Genomic DNA, 16,390 nt, shown 5'->3' on the forward strand with positions numbered 1-16,390 from the left:
CTTTCGCACAAAGCAGATAAGCCTCAACCGCCAAACAAACATGTGCACATATAACAGATAATCACATAACAGTCTATAGACAACAACTGATCTAACGGATCGTACCACATACCACATAATATTATCCTACCATCTAGGATACCGAACTAACAGGTCATACCATATATCACATAATATCATCCTACCCTCTAGGATACCGATCTAACAGATCATACTAGCATAACATAACCAAATAACAATTCAAAGGGTCGACCTTTGTGACTTAGACCCTTGGGTATAGTGAGGATAACTCACCTTGCACTGTCGGCTCGAAGATAAACCCAAGCTCTTGGATTATCGGTATGACTCCACCACCTAAATGCACCATAGAACCATGATTGTAAATTTCGAATTTCCCAAAATGCCCCAAAAGTCCAATAGTCAACCCTTGGTCAAAGTCAAAGTCAACAGTCCACGTTGACCTCAACTCGTTGAGTACAACCAGCCACTTGCCGAGTTCCTTGCTGAGTCACTTGAGTGAGTCGTCAAGTTCCTAGTGTCAGTGGCCATAACTCCTTGGCCAACTCGGTGAGTTTTCCCCTTACAACTCGCCGCTTTCATACGTGTCCAAAGGTTGGGAATAACCTAGCCGACTCGCCGAGTCATCGACTGACTCGTCGAGCCCAAGGCAATCTTCATCGGAATCGCCGAGTTTTTCATCCAACTCATCGAGTTCATGACCATATTCATATGACTCGCCGAGTCGACCATGAAACTCGCCGAGTCCCTTAAATCCTTCATCCATACAGATGCTTTTTAAGACATGCAAATGCTCCATACTGCAGATCTAAGCTCCTAGGGCATGTTTATTACGTAAAGTTTCAAACTTTACATGCATGCAAGATGATAATGGCCCAAAACAAGCTAAAGGAGAGGCTTAAGGTAAGGGAAAGGTCATAGCTCGACAAAGACTGAAACTTTATGACAAAGAGGGGCTAAAGGAGTCCAGATATGAGGTTGCAACCTCAGATCTTGAACCAAATCGGAGAACCACCAAACAAAACCCTAAAAAAATCCCAAACCCATAAATGAAGAGATCTAACTAAGAGAGAGCCAAGGTAACAACTTGTTACCTCCAAAATGATGCCAAGACAGAGAAGAATCCGGATCTACAACAGCCCCTTGCTCCAAACTTCTTGAACTCCAAGCTTTTTACTCCAAAAATCCCTCTTCCAAGCTAAGAAGCACACAAATATAGAGAGCATCCACAGATTAGGGTTTCTGAACTCAAGGGAGGTAGTAAGAGAGGCTAAGGGGAATAAGTGGTCCTTAAATAGGGTGCAAATCCCCGGAGTTTAGGGTTTCATCTGCCAGCTCCTACTCATCGAGTCCCTTCTTGGACTCGGCGAGTAGGTCAGTAAAACACGCGGACCAACCTGCTGCTACTCGACGTGTAGGGCAACCAACTCGTCGAGTAGACCTTGAAGACAAGAAAATTCTTATAAAATCGATACCTGAGAATCGAGGCGTTACAATAGCTGCATTTCATGAATATGAAATATGGGAAATAGATGTCAAAACCATTTTCCTTAATGGAAATTTGGCTGAGGATGTTTACATGAGTCAGCCAGAGGGTTTTGTCGATGCAAAGTACCCTAATAGAGTGTGTAAGCTTGAGAAATCCATTTATGGATTGAAATAAGCATCTCAGTGATTGAATCTTTGTTTCGATTATAAAGTCAAAGAGTTTGGCTTTTCGAGAAGCGAGGATGAGTCCTATATATATGTCAAAGCTAGTGGGAGCATATTTACCTTTCTGGTATTGTATATGGATGACTTACTACTTATAGGAAATGACATCCCAACCTTGCAGGAGGTTAAGTCCTGGTTTGGGAAGTGTTTCGCTATGAAGGACCTCAGAGAAGCTGCCTATATTCTACGGATATGGATATTGAGAGACAGGAGTAAGAGACTAATTGGACTTAGTCAAAGTACCTACTTGGATAAGGTGTTGAAAAGATTCAGCATGCAGGATTCCAAGAAAGGTGACTTACCGATGCAAAGCACTGCCAAACTGAGTAAAGCTTAGAGTCCGAGTATAGAGGCTGAGATAGCTAAGATGAGTCGAATACCATATGCTTCCATTGTTGGCTTGATCATGTATGATATGACTTGTACTTGCCCTGATGTGGCCTTTGCTTTGAGCATGGTCATCAGATATCAAGGGAATCCGGGCAAGGCTCACTGGACTACGATAAAGCACATTCTCAAGTACCTGCGGAGGACTAAGGACTGGCTCCTTACCCTCGGTGGGAGTGATGACTTAAGAGTGGTGGGGTATAATGATGCCAGCTTTCAGACCGACAAAGATAATTTCCACTCTCAGTCGGGCTGGGTCTTTACCTTGAATGTAGGAGCAATAACTTGGAAAAGTTCCAAGCAAGAGGCAATAGCTGATTCAACTTGCGAATCAGAGTACATAGCAGCAAGCGAGGCGGCGAAGGAGGAAATATGGCTAAAGAACTTCATCAGAGACCTTGGAGTTGTACCAACTATAAAGGAGCCTATGGAGATTTTCTATGACGGCGAGAGTGTAGTTGCCTTAGCCAAGGAACCAAGGGATCATGGCAGATCCAGGCACATCGACAGAAAATACCACTTCATTAGACATCGAATAGAAGAAAGACTCCTCGTGGCAAAGAGGGTATCGTATGATGAGAACCCAACAGATCTCCTCTCGGAGGGACTGAGTAGGGTTAAGCATCTGCAGCATGCGAGGCGCATCAGGCTGAAGGACGATATTAGTTTTATTGATTAGATAGCTTTCAAAACTTGTAATAGTTGAAATGTAATTGACATTTGATGATAAATAAAAGGGCCTTTTGTTTTATAAGTAAAGTTAGTATCTTGTGTCAATTATTTACTATTGTTTCACTTTGCATGTTTTGACTTCCAGAATAATTACATTATTCAAACTATCCACAGTCGATCATATGTTGGAAGTAGGTATTGAAGCAAGACTGTCATGAATTTGGCTTGTAGATTTTTCTGAATTGTATTAGACATAACAAAGTTTGCTGCAACATTCATGAGTGCTCATAAGGTCTGAGTATTGGATTAAACCCACACTCACTTGTATCACTTCATGGAATTTACCTCAAGTGATCGTCAAACGATAATATCATATAAGTCTTCAAACCAAGAGATATGAGTTGTTGACTATGAGTTGGTTGTGCATTGATAGTACTAAAACGCTTTAGTAACTTGATGCTATAAAACGTGTTGTTGTGTACAATTTGATGAATAGTTAGTACAAGCATATGATTCGAAGTTTATCTGTTCCTTTTAGTTATTGGAGGATTAAAAGCGATATCTTGGGCCCCTCGATGATTTTATTTTGACTTATGTGTCGGGCCTGGTCAGAACTAAATTGATGTGTTCGGTTCAGTTCTATGTCAAACATATCGGAAACCGGGAAACAAACTGTTGGACAATAAGTATGACGTTGTTCCATGTATTTGTCCGGCTGATATATTGAGAATAGAGGATTATATGATCATTTATCTAAAATGGAGCGTCTCAGTTCGACAGAGGCTTTTAAGAGCTATGATTGTTAGTCGGTGTTTTAAGTCGTACTTGCAGTTATAGTTATTAGACTTATCCAAGTGGGAGACTGTTGGATTTAGTGTCTAAGCCCATAACTATAATTTGTATGTACTTGACCCGAGAATAACATGGTCCATTTGGGTTGCATGGCACTGAAACAATTTGTAAGGATGGACTTATGAGAAGATGGTATTTATGATTTATTAATATATTATAAGATCTAATATATTAATATGAAATCATATTATTTAATTAATGTTGATCAAGAATTAATTTGGAGTTAATTTTGTGATCAAAAGAGTCTAATTAAATATAAGGGGTTGATTTGGTAAATCATTCATTGTTATGGTGTGGTCCAATGATCCATGATTCCTTATGTTGGGCTAAACCCATGTAACAACCCATGGATGATCCATGGAGGTTTAAAACCATAGAGCATAAGGAATATGGAAGGTCATGCACATTAGGGTTTACATGGTGTAACCCTAGTTTTGCCACTCTATATATAAGAAACCCCTTGGCTAGCAAAATCGTCACCTAAATGAGCTTAGAAGAGTGCTAGCCGAATTTGTGAAACAATTAATCCTCTTTCAAGTCCTTCATTGTTGGTGGTGTTGTGTGAAGCATTTGAGGCATCACATTTGGGGTGTTAGGCTCTTAAAGATCCAAGGAATCAAGCTACAAGAAAAGGTATGTGATCTAACTAGATTTTTGTTATACTAGTACCCAAGTTTGTATTCTAGTTAACGAAATGCTTTGGAAAATCATTTTGCTTGTATACTTAGAGAAAACATAGATCCAAAGCATTTAGGGTTGTATGTGCACCTTAAGGTTGTTAGGATGCTCAAAACCCTTCACCTTTACCCCTCTATTTTTGTCTCTACGACTATGTCGTCAAATCCTCCAATGGTAGCCTTCACCCACCTATTCAAGCCCCAATATTTATTTATAGTCAAGTGATCACTTTCCACCACTACTATCCTTATTTCCGAAATCCAACATCAACGCCCTAATTCTTCCAATCCTATACTACCGCTTATAGATGATACCTAAGGTTCTAGGAATTTCCATTGGATGTTTTAGGATTTCCTAGAGTCAGAAACGAAACGTATATCAATCGACTCTCCACTCTTCTTGGTGTCTCTTACATTGCCATCAACACATTCATGAAGAGTTATCTTCATCTGGTCCTCTTTCATATAATATATCATTATCGATATAATCCCCATACTTAGATTATTTAAAATTACAAATTGAGATCATATATTTATCGGTTTTGCAAACTATCGAATATGTTAATTTTGACATAAAATATTGTATACTTTCCTATATATGTTTCAGTTTCAGGAGGTAGTAAAATAAATCAAGGGAAGTTGTTTTCAAATGAAATCATATTCAACTTATTTTCCTAGAGATGGGAAGATAAAGAATAGAAAAAGCGAACCATGATTCATTTTGGATAGTTTTTCACAAATAATATGAAAATATATAAGTGTCATGTTATAGAATTCCCAAAATTGTCATTGTTGTAAAATGTGTTTGACCAATTATATACAAGAATTTCTTGACTTTGTGCTAAAAATTGATTTAGTGATAAAATTTAAAGTAGGGGAAGATGATTGAGAAATGTTTAGAACGAAGGGCACACATAAAATGTGTAAAAAGGTTTTGATATAGGCAAAGGAAAAACGATCAATTAGTTCTTGTTGGAGTATTTTGCTGCTTTTGGCATGGATTGTTCACAAGTGTTTTCGGAGGTCTACTTGGGTACAGTTGATTTATTTTATGGTGTTGTTGAGTGCTACGATGATGTTGAAAACTTTTCATGAATAATTTGTTGTTTTAATGGAACAACAAATAATGGGGTTTTTGTGGACCGGTGGGAATAGCGGTGAAGACACAAGATGTTGGAAAATTAAAGGAACATGAGAGTTGTTTATATATATAATTAAATAATTTAATATATATATATATATATATATATATATATATATATATATATATATATATATATATAAGGTTAGGTTATTTTGTTTTTTACATTTATTGTGTGCTAGAATGCACCAATAGAAATTTAGTAAATTAAATAATTATTTAATTAAATAAATGTAGATATTAAATGATTTCCATAATTATATGTATATTAAATGATATTCATCATTATAATTCTTTTTTTATGGAAACTAATAAAATCTGTCATTAATGTCAGCAATAACATTCTTTCAGAATGAATTCACATCTAGGTTTTTATATATGAGTTCGTATTTTGTTTCAAGACTCACTCACATAAAATACAATGAATTTATATGGAATATCAAGAACGAGATTGTATTATATTAGAATACACTCTCATTCTTCTAGATATGAATTCATTCTAAAAGAATATTATTGTTGACATTAATGACGAATTTAATTAGTTTCCATAAAAATAAGTTATAAGTATGGATAGCATTTAATATACATATAATTAATACTAAAATCCTATTGGTGCATTATAGCACCTCTCTCTCTCTCTCTATATATATATATATATATATATATATATATATATATATATATATATATATATAGAGGTGGTGGAGGTGATTCTTGCAATGGTCGATGGTGGTTTTCGACAACCTTGACGACAAACATGTAGTGGATTAGGATGGTAGTAAGGAAACTAGAACAAGAAGAGGATATTGAAAAATAGATGATCTGAGTGGTATTTACTATTTAATGATAATTAAAAAAAATAGTAAAATAAATAATAAAAATATAACAAACCAATCAAATGGTAAATCAATCTTTTCAATTTTTGGTCCTCAATCAAACCACAATTTAAAAACTAGTTGGACTAAACTGGAAAAATGGCAAACCACATGACCAATTTTGTAATTTTGTCCCAAAAAAGGAGTATTAAATATCCTTCTCCCGTTACAAAAAAAATTTCGTCAAAGGGGCTCTTCACAAAGCTCCCTTGCGAATCTCTTTCTCTCCCCTAATCGGCGAAGGGGCCAGAATCAGAACTCGTAACATGTGTAAATAAGCATTTATTTGCTTTGTCCTGTATTGATTGAATCAATTTTCTCAATTTCCCCTTTTTAATTACTGATATGTAGTTACGATGAATTCCCCCAATTTTTGTTTCACCCGTTTGATTATTTCTCTTTCAATTTTTGATGTATCAGGAAGTGCATTTCGAACATTAGCTTCAAAATCGCTTGGATTTTAGGCTAATCTGGTAAGTTATGTTCAAATTAGTTTAATTTCTCTGTTTACTTTCAATGTTGGTTGTTGCGCATCACCCGAGTTCGATCATTTGAAGTTTTAATCGTTTTCTTTGAGAATTAAACGTTTGATTGTTTGTCGGTGGTTTCAAAGCAGATGACTTGTAACTGACTAGGGTTTTCTTTCTGTGAAATCTTGGATTTTAGGTTAACTAGAAGAAAATTTTGCGATTTTTGCGTGATAAAGACACAACGTTTTTACTTTCTTTTTAAACTGTGATTTTATATAACTATTTTAAGTCAGACTTTTTCCTGATGTTTAGTTACAGAAGCAATTTATAAAGTTTATTAGAATAGATTGAAATAGCAATTATTGCATGTATTGTTTTTCAATAATTGTATGTTATAAAGAATGCTCTAATTTTAGTATTCAATCTTCTTTTTGAACAGATTGAAGGCTTTACTTGTTCAAGACCAAAGATTATAGACAAATGGTACTACTTTTTGATGTTAACAATTGACAAAAATGACCATAAAAAATGAAAGATTTAATCGATATTTGGTCTAAATGGGTCACATTAAAAGTATTTTTTCTGATAAAAAAGTACTCTGGATTTTGGCTAGGGGAAAAACACTATTCCATAATTTAACGTTGAAAATTTTACCCAATTATAACAGTAATTTTTTTTTTTTCTTTTTTTTTTAAAAAACTTATATAGGATGCGAATGCTTCTGGTGAGGAGTATGAAAATATTGATTGGAATACAGATGATGAACTTGAAATCCAAAACATCGCCCCTTCATCTCATGCAACTTTAGCATCTCTCAATGCACAAACTGTTGTTAGTAATGGAGAGGTAAATTACTTTTTTACCCATATTTTATTAAATCCCATAAAATTAAATCCCATTTTTACTAAACTTTATATTTTTTCATCTCAAGGCAAGCTCATCTGCAGGCCCTTCGAACTCCAATTTGTTTCAACATTTTCTAGGGATGGGGTTTTCTGAACAGTTGATTGCAAAAGCAATTAAAGAAAATGGTATATAAAATTAAAAAACTATAGAGATAATAATTTTTTTTTATATATATAAATTTTTATTTCTCGATACGTGTAGGGGAAGCCAATACAGAATCAATACTTGAATCTCTACTTACATACTCAGTAAGTTTTGTTTTTCTTATTCTGTTTAATGCAAGAGGAAAAAAAAGAAGGGCAAATCTGTCAAAAAGAAACAAACAGACCTAATAGCATACTTCAGTTTAATATTAATGTTTGAATTTTGATTTATATATTTTACAGGTTCTTGAAGTTGAAGACTCTCCTGATGAATTAAACTCATGTCATCTCAATTCTCCTCAACAACAACAACAACAACAACAACAACAATCGTGTGTAGAAAATGGTGAATTGTCATCAGATTATGATGAGAGCGTATGTGATGATCTCTCTGAGTCTGATGACAGCAGTTGGTCTGGTGGTAGTGAAGTAGCTGTAAGTCGATTCTTGCCACGTCATCATTTAGACAGAATATGACAGTCTTGTGCTGTGTTTGACATACATTGAGATTGATATCAGTTAGACAAAAATTGCAACTTTCTGTTCTACAAAAAAAAGTGGAAAAAGTTCGGACAGTTTTAGAGATGTGCTTTTGCTTTTTGTTTTGTGTAAAAGACGTAAATACCCTTGCAGTAATATTCCAAAATAGTCCTATAAAGCTATCTTGTACAGTCCGGTCTAGTCTAGACTGGTTCCATCAACATAGCTTTATGAGCTGTGAAATGTTGCTTTATTGGTGTCTAGTCCTTTTCATTAATTTATTTGGACAAAATTACCCTTTTATTTTTTGATGTATGAAAATCTATGTTGAACAGAATAATACCAGTTCTTTACCTAAACATGAGAAATCATTATTATCCTTAGCAAATATGGGGTATAGCATAGAAGAGGCTTCAGCAGCCATGGAGAGATGTGGTAAGTAGATTTTTTTAAAAAAATATTTTTTAATAAAGTTTAATTTTTAATTTTTTTTATTGTTAAATGGCATAAACCAAATTGTTTTTCATTACAGGTCCAGAAGCTTCTATTGTAGAACTAACTGATTTTATCTGTGCTGCTCAAATGGCAAAAACAGAAGCCGTATTTTTTGAGGATGAGGTATTTATTTTTTCTTGATGATAACCAAAAAAAAAAAAAAATTAAAAATTTTCTTCATGTGTTTTCGACATTTTTATGGTACATTTGAGTTATATATTTTATTGATCATGAGTCAAACAACAGAAGTTGCTAAAAAGAAAACAACTTTAAAAGTCACGAAATGTATATTTAAAATGCTTACAAATTACAACCTTCTAAATAGATTTAAAAATAAAAAGAAGGCTAAATGCACTTTTATGTAACAATGTTTCACATTTTTCCCAATTTATGCAATAAAGTGGTTTTGAGTTTTTTATGTTATACATGCAACGATGTTTATTTTAGGACAAAAAAACATTTTACTAGTAACAAAAAAACATTTTACTAGTAACTTGTGTAACGGGTTGAAACATGGTTGTATGATTTGTATAGATTGCATAAATTGGTAAAAGAGTTGAAAACATTGCATAAAATTTGTAAACCAAATAAAACATTGTTTCATAGCAACAATTGGTAAAAAATGAAAACCTTGTTGCATAAATTAATAAAATTAAATATTATTGCAAAAAAGGGAAAAATATGCAAGTTTGTAGCATAAAATTCGGGAGTATTATAATAGTTTTATAATTTGATAAATAAAGTATTAGGAAACGCCGATAAAATCTTAATATTTTGGGTTAGTTTACGGTTTAGTCTTAACTTTTTTTTTAACAGAAAAGTCTCAATTATTTTATATTTTGTACAAATTAACGAAATAGTCATTAATTATTTTGACAAAATTGCAAAAAAGGTCCTTGTGGTTTCTCATTTTATGTGGGTAAGGTCAAAACATTTGAAAAGTTGCATATTTGGTCATTTTCAAAAAATTTTGTTGTAGTTTTGGTTCTTCTTCCGTTAAGTTTAACTGGTTGGCTGTTAAGTTTTTTAAAATGACAATTTTACCCTCAGGGACCATTTTCATAGTTTTGTCTTTTACTATATTATAAGGATCATTTTTGCTTACATTCTTTTTTATTTTATTGAAATATTATATATTATTAAATATTGTTTTATTGGATTATTAATTTATTTTAGTTAATTGTCTTTTTTTTTTTGTTGGAGTAATCATTTTTTATTGGATTATTATATCAATACATATAGTTTTTAATATATAGTACTTATATCATAACAAATATTATATTATTGGATTATTAATTTTTTTACTTAAGTTTTGTAATTCTTTTTTTTTTTAAATTAATTTTTACTAGATTATTACTTTTAATTTACTATTTTCTTCATATACTAAATATTATTTTATTGGATTATTCATTTACTTTTAATATATAATATTAGTTCTTGTTAATTTTATTGGTTCCACCATAAAGTCGTGGGATATGCAAAATTGCCGTCTCTCATCATCGAAATTGCAAAAAGTCACTGCCAAACACCTTCATTGTCGGTAGCTTATAATGAGAAACCATAGGGAACCGGTCACCACTACCACTTATAATTGCTACAGGGGTTTGTCGAGCATTATGTGGTATACCAACGATGCTAGGTGGAATAGGGTGGGGTTGAACCTCCGATGAAGGTGTTTGGCGGTGATCATGTCGATTTTTTACGATGAGAAGCGATGCCTTTGCGTATTTTGGCGACTTTGTGATGAAACAAATAAAATTAAAAAGAATTAATAGTATACATTAAAAATAAAATAATAATCCAATAAAATAGTATAGTAATCCAATAAAAAAGAATTACTCCAATAAACATTTAAAAAAAATCAACTAAAAGAAATTAATAATCCAAAAAAATCAACTAAAAGAAATTAATAATCCAATAAAATAATGTTTTGTAACATATAATAATCTCATAATATAATATTTATTATGATATAGCCATTTTATATATTAAAAACTATATGTATTGATTTATAATAATTTAATAAAAAAGAATTACTCTAACAAAAAAAATTGTAAAAAAAAGAAGTAATTAAAATAAATTAATAATCAAATAAAACAATATTTATTAATATATAATATTATATATTAAGAATATTTATTAATTTATAATATTTTAATAAAATAAAAAAGAATGTATGCAAAAATGGTCCTTATAGTATGGTAAAAGGCAAAACTGTGAAAATGATTATTGAGGGTAAAATTGTCATTTTAAAGAAGTTAACAACCAACTAGTTAAAGTTAACAGAACAGGGACCAAAACCACAACAAAATTGGTTAAAAGGACTAAATATGTAACTTTTCAAACACATGGACCTTAACCACATTAAATGAGAAACCATAGGAACCATTTTTATAATTTTGTTTAAGTTTTTTCAACATTGACAAATTATTGTATAAAATTAGATAATTGAGATTTTAAATATTGAAATTAAACTGTAAACTAATATAAAATAAAATATTTGGGACTTTATTGTAAATTTAATAAAGTATTATTATAAACTAAATGCAACACCCATGTATTATGTGTGTTCATTTTAAAAAAAAAAATTGACATTCTAAACATTTGAGAAATTTGAATTTATAAGAAAAAATTAGAAAAATATTGAATTATTAAAATTAAAGTGTTTCTCTTTTAAATTTAAACAAATAATTTAGATATATAAACAAGCGAAACTAATAAGGTTTTAATTTAAAATATTTGAAATTAAAAGAAAAGTCAATTAATGAAATTGATATAAATTTATTATTACATTTATTGCAATTAATGTATTTAATTAATTATTACGTGAAATTTAATAAAAATGAAAACAACCATAAAATGTATGTGGAAAAGATTTAATTGAAAATAACCACAAAACGATATGTGGCGAAATCAATGACAATGTTATTTATTAGAGTAAACTAGTTGTGAGACCCATGTATTAAATGGGTTAATTAAAAAAGAAAACTAAATATAAATGTCAAAATATTTAAGAACTTTGAATTTGTAAAAAAAAACTAGGTGTGAGACCCATGTATTACATGAGTTTATTTGAAAGAAAAACTAAATATAAAATTCTAAACATTTGGGAAGTATGAATTTATAAGAAAAATGAGAAAATATTGAATTATAAAAATTAAAGTGTTTTTTTTTCTATTTTAATATTAAACAAATAATTTAGATAAATAAATAAGGAAAATTAATGAATCTTTAATTTAGTAATTTTGAAATTATAAGGAAAGTTTATTAATGAAATTGATATGTATTTATTATTGTATTTAAATACTATCTAGAATTTAATAACTATAAAATTTCATGTGGCAAAATAAATGAGAATGTGACATGTGGTAAAAAAAAATTCATTTATTAAGGAGGTCAAGAAAGTAATGAGTTTTAATTTCTTGATAAATTAGTTTATAATCCGTGGGAAATAAATGGAAATATTTTTTATCTTTTAAATTTAAACAAATAAGAAAGCAATGAGTTTTAATTTTGGAAAATTTGAAATTAAAATTTAAGTTTATTAATAAATTAGTTTATAACCCGTGAGAACCACGGTTATACAATTAATTAAACTCTTAAAATAAAATCTAAAAGTTATCAATCAATTATTTTAAATAAATTATTAATTAAGAGATTTTTTTAGTTATATAAATTTTAATCATTGATTTAAAAAAAATGTGAAATGATATCACTTTATAATTTGTATTAAGTTTATTTTAATTTTTATTCTAATGTTATTAATTTAATGTAATTAGAGTGATAAATTTAAAATTTAAAATTTGAAATAGAAAATTAATAGGTTTACAAATATTATGTATTAATTATGAGATATAATATGATGACACATGACAAAAACAGAATAAAATATGCATTAATTAAGAAGCTTAATAAGATGACACATGTCAAGAGGAAAATAAAACTATTTTTTTATTAGATTGTGAGAACGATAGTTGATATTATATTAAAATATTATGTTAAATTTAATAAAATAAAAACCTAATGAAATGACATCGGAAAAATAATAATTCCAACTAACCATAAAATGATCCAATTGAATGAAAGTATGTAAGAGAATTCTTCATTTATTAAGAATATATTAAGGATGATGTGATGTGATGGGTCAATTTAACAATTTAACCCGAGACTACTGAAAAAACGACCCGATTGAACCCATTATCTTATCAGATCACAAAATTATCTTTTCATTATATACGTCTGATTTCAGAAACCGAAGCTCCCACTTCGCGTCAATGGCGATTTCAAGAAGCGAAAATTATACGACCTCGAGATATGGAAAACAAAGAAGCGAAAGGGGATTCTATCCGAAGAAGACGAAGGTCTCCGTCTTCCAAATCCGATGATCGGATTCGGAGTCCCAACAGACACACACGTCATCACTCACAGAGTCCTCCCCGACGCCGCCATCGGACCTCCATTCTTCTACTACGAAAACGTAGCCCTAGCTCCAAAAGGCGTCTGGGACACCATCTCTCGCTTCCTATACGACGTCGAACCGGAATTCGTCGATTCAAAGTACTTCTGCGCCGCCGCTAGAAAACGCGGGTACGTTCACAACCTTCCGATCAAAAACCGATTCCCGCTTCTTCCTCTTCCTCCTCGCACTGTAAACGACGCGCTGCCATTGACGAAGAGGTGGTGGCCGGAGTGGGATAAACGAACGAAGCTGAACTGTTTGCAAACGGTGATTGGAAGTGCGAAATTGACTGATAGGATAAGGAAAGCGCTTGAAAAATGGGGGGATAATCCGCCTGTACATGTTCAGAAGTTTGTTCTTGAGCAATGTCGGAAGTGGAACTTGGTTTGGGTTGGGAAGAACAAGGTGGCGCCATTAGAGCCTGATGAGGTTGAAATGCTTTTAGGGTTTCCGAGGAATCATACCAGAGGAGGAGGGATTAGTAGGACAGATAGATACAAATCACTTGGCAACTCGTTTCAGGTAATAATTAGTTAATTAACTTTTATTATTTTTGAGGGTAAGTTAAATTAAAGAAATAGCATTTCTTTCTATTATGACATTGTTTATGAAAATCCAAAACTCAGTTATAATAGTGTCATACTCAAATATAAAAGAATTTTCAATGTTATAACTTATAACTTGGTAGACTCTAATAAAAACTAATGAAAAAAAGGGATATTAACTAAACCAACTCTTATAAAGTGCTTATTAACAAAGATAACCGTTTTTTTAATCAGTTTTTGAAAAATAACCATTTTCTCCCTCCAAAATAATGCTCCATGCCTTGTTTTTGAAATTTCTTAGTTCTTTTTTTTCTTCGCAATTTTTTTAAAATCTCTACTGTTTAGAGTGTGTTTGGTTGCGGATTTTTTTTAGTTTTCCATGAAAATTTTCAAATGAAAATGAAAATTTTGAAAACGCTTATTTAGTTTTCAAAATTTTTCTAAGAAAATGAAAATTTTATGTTTTTCAAATTGTATGTAAATTTGAATAGTATTTTTTACAGTTTTCTAAATTTATGTAAATTAGAATAGTGATTTTTATAGTTTTCTGAATTTTTCATTGAAAACCGAAAACTCAACTCAAATCTATTTTCTAAAAACATTTTCTTGGAAAATGAAAACAGTTCTCTACAAACAAACACATCGTTTCTCAATAAAATGTCTGATTTTACACCCTTGTAATGTATATACTTCCATTTTACTATGCTTCTTTTAACTTTTTGTTAGAGATAGTAAAAAATACTTAGTATTTTATTGAAATTCCGGAATTGTTTATCAGATTTCGGACTTTTTCTTGAAATTCCGTAGTTTTTTATTCCTATTTGAAATCCGGAATGTCAGTCCAAAATATACTTTTGTCAGAAATAAACTACTTTTTAGTCGGTCGGAATCACCCATTCCAGACTTCTTAGATCTTCAAAAAAAAAAAAAATAACTATTTTGGGTTATTTTCTTTAACATTAATTTAAAATACGGTTAGTTTTTGACTATATTTCTCAAAGCGTAAGATCTAATATAACAAAAGAAATCTAAAGTACAATACTATAATAGAAAGAAACAAAAGTAGGATATCATCATACACAAACAAAAGGTTTATATTTATATTTTGTCTACAGGTAGACACAGTAGCATATCATCTATCAGTACTAAAAGACATATTCCCAAACGGAATCAACATGCTATCGCTCTTCTCCGGAATCGGTGGTGCCGAAGTTGCACTCCACAGGCTCGGAATCCCGCTAAAAAACGTGGTGTCGGTTGAAATCTCGGAAGCAAACCGTGACATTGTGAGAAGTTGGTGGGAACAAACGAACCAAAAAGGGAATCTGATTCACTTAGCCGATGTGCAACAACTAAACGGAGACCGGCTCGAGCAGTTCATGGGCTCGTTCGGTGGGTTCGACCTCATTGTGGGTGGCAGTCCGTGTAATAATTTAGCCGGGAGTAATCGGGTTAGCCGGGATGGGCTTGAAGGAGAACACTCGTCCTTGTTTTATGATTATTTTAGGATCTTGGATATAGTTAAGTGTATTATGAATAATAAATAGGGAAAATAAATCATCGAATGATGTGTTGTTGTGGTAGGGTTTATTGACTGTTTTTGTTGACTTTTTCGAATGAATAATTTGTGATCTGTATTAGAGATGATGATTATAATGTATTTCTGTTGCAAATGCAACAGGGTGCTGCTGAATTATTGTTGAGGTTGTTTTCCTGGAATATGGCTTTGTTTTTCGTTTCAAGTTTTTAGTTTATCTATGTTTTGAAAATAAAATTAATATTCAAGTAGAATGCCAAAAAAAATTCAACCTAGTAGTATTAGACCATACGGTATATTCACCTGTCACGAACCACGAACGTGCACACTGTCCTGGAGTATCATTGTGAGTCGTGGTCTTTGCGTTTTGTGATGGCTACGATGAGAGTGGACTGATGAGAGTGGACTACCAACTAAACGGTCGTATATTTGAAGTTAGACAAAATTGCAAAAATGGTCCCTGTGGTATGTATTTTTTTGGGGTTTTAGTCCAAATCATGACTTTTTTTTATTGGTGGTCATTTTGAGGTAGTTTCGTTGCATTTTGGTCATTCGGTAAACTGAAATGACTGTAATACCCTTGAGGCATTTATTTTTCATTTTTCTTTCATTCTTTTAAAATCTAATTGTTTATTTATTTATTTTATTAATTAAAAAAAGTGGGCCCATCTCTCTCTCTCTCTCTCTCTCTCTCTCTCTCTCTCTCTCTCTCTCTCTCTCTCTCTCTCTCTCTCTCTCTCTCTCTCTCTCTCTCTCTCTCTCAAGAAATTCACCCCCCACCCACTTCTTCATTTTCCCAAATTCATATCTGATGAACACAGATACAAACTTCTAAATCACATGAACACATGGAGTTTTCATATTCTATTTCCCACACAAACACACATCTTATATTTTCATATGAAGACGAAAATGTGTAGAGAACGTCGTTTGCGATTCACAGATATGGAAGGAGGTGTGATAATGACTGCAGGGGAACGACGACGAAACCCTAATCGGAGTTAGGGTTTGTAGTGGCTC

At 31.8% G+C, this 16,390-nt stretch overlaps 1 protein-coding gene across 1 annotated transcript; it reads left to right on the forward strand.

The window, feature by feature from the left end:
• Positions 1-6,470: 6,470 nt before the first annotated feature.
• Positions 6,471-15,526, forward strand: LOC145093434 (DNA (cytosine-5)-methyltransferase DRM2-like). Its single transcript, XM_079031560.1, has 11 exons — positions 6,471-6,605; positions 6,756-6,808; positions 7,245-7,288; positions 7,514-7,651; positions 7,737-7,836; positions 7,913-7,959; positions 8,098-8,289; positions 8,670-8,769; positions 8,867-8,952; positions 13,079-13,810; positions 14,949-15,526. Exons 3-11 carry the CDS (start codon positions 7,286-7,288, stop codon positions 15,378-15,380), a joined length of 1,830 nt encoding a protein of 609 aa, XP_078887686.1. The 5' UTR covers positions 6,471-6,605; positions 6,756-6,808; positions 7,245-7,285; the 3' UTR covers positions 15,381-15,526.
• The last annotated feature ends 864 nt before the right edge of the window (positions 15,527-16,390 follow it).

This window comes from Lactuca serriola, chromosome 3, assembly GCF_051521515.1.
Source record: "Lactuca serriola cultivar US96UC23 chromosome 3, Lser_US96UC23_V15, whole genome shotgun sequence".
Taxonomy (NCBI): domain Eukaryota; kingdom Viridiplantae; phylum Streptophyta; class Magnoliopsida; order Asterales; family Asteraceae; genus Lactuca; species Lactuca serriola.

What these genes read in the sequence shown, in the direction of transcription:
- LOC145093434 (XM_079031560.1), top strand. An exon ending in AAAAGCAATTAAAGAAAATG is followed by an intron (nt 7,837 to 7,912) that starts GTATATAAAATT and finishes CGATACGTGTAG; the next exon opens with GGGAAGCCAATACAGAATCA. An exon ending in AATCTCTACTTACATACTCA is followed by an intron (nt 7,960 to 8,097) that starts GTAAGTTTTGTT and finishes TATATTTTACAG; the next exon opens with GTTCTTGAAGTTGAAGACTC.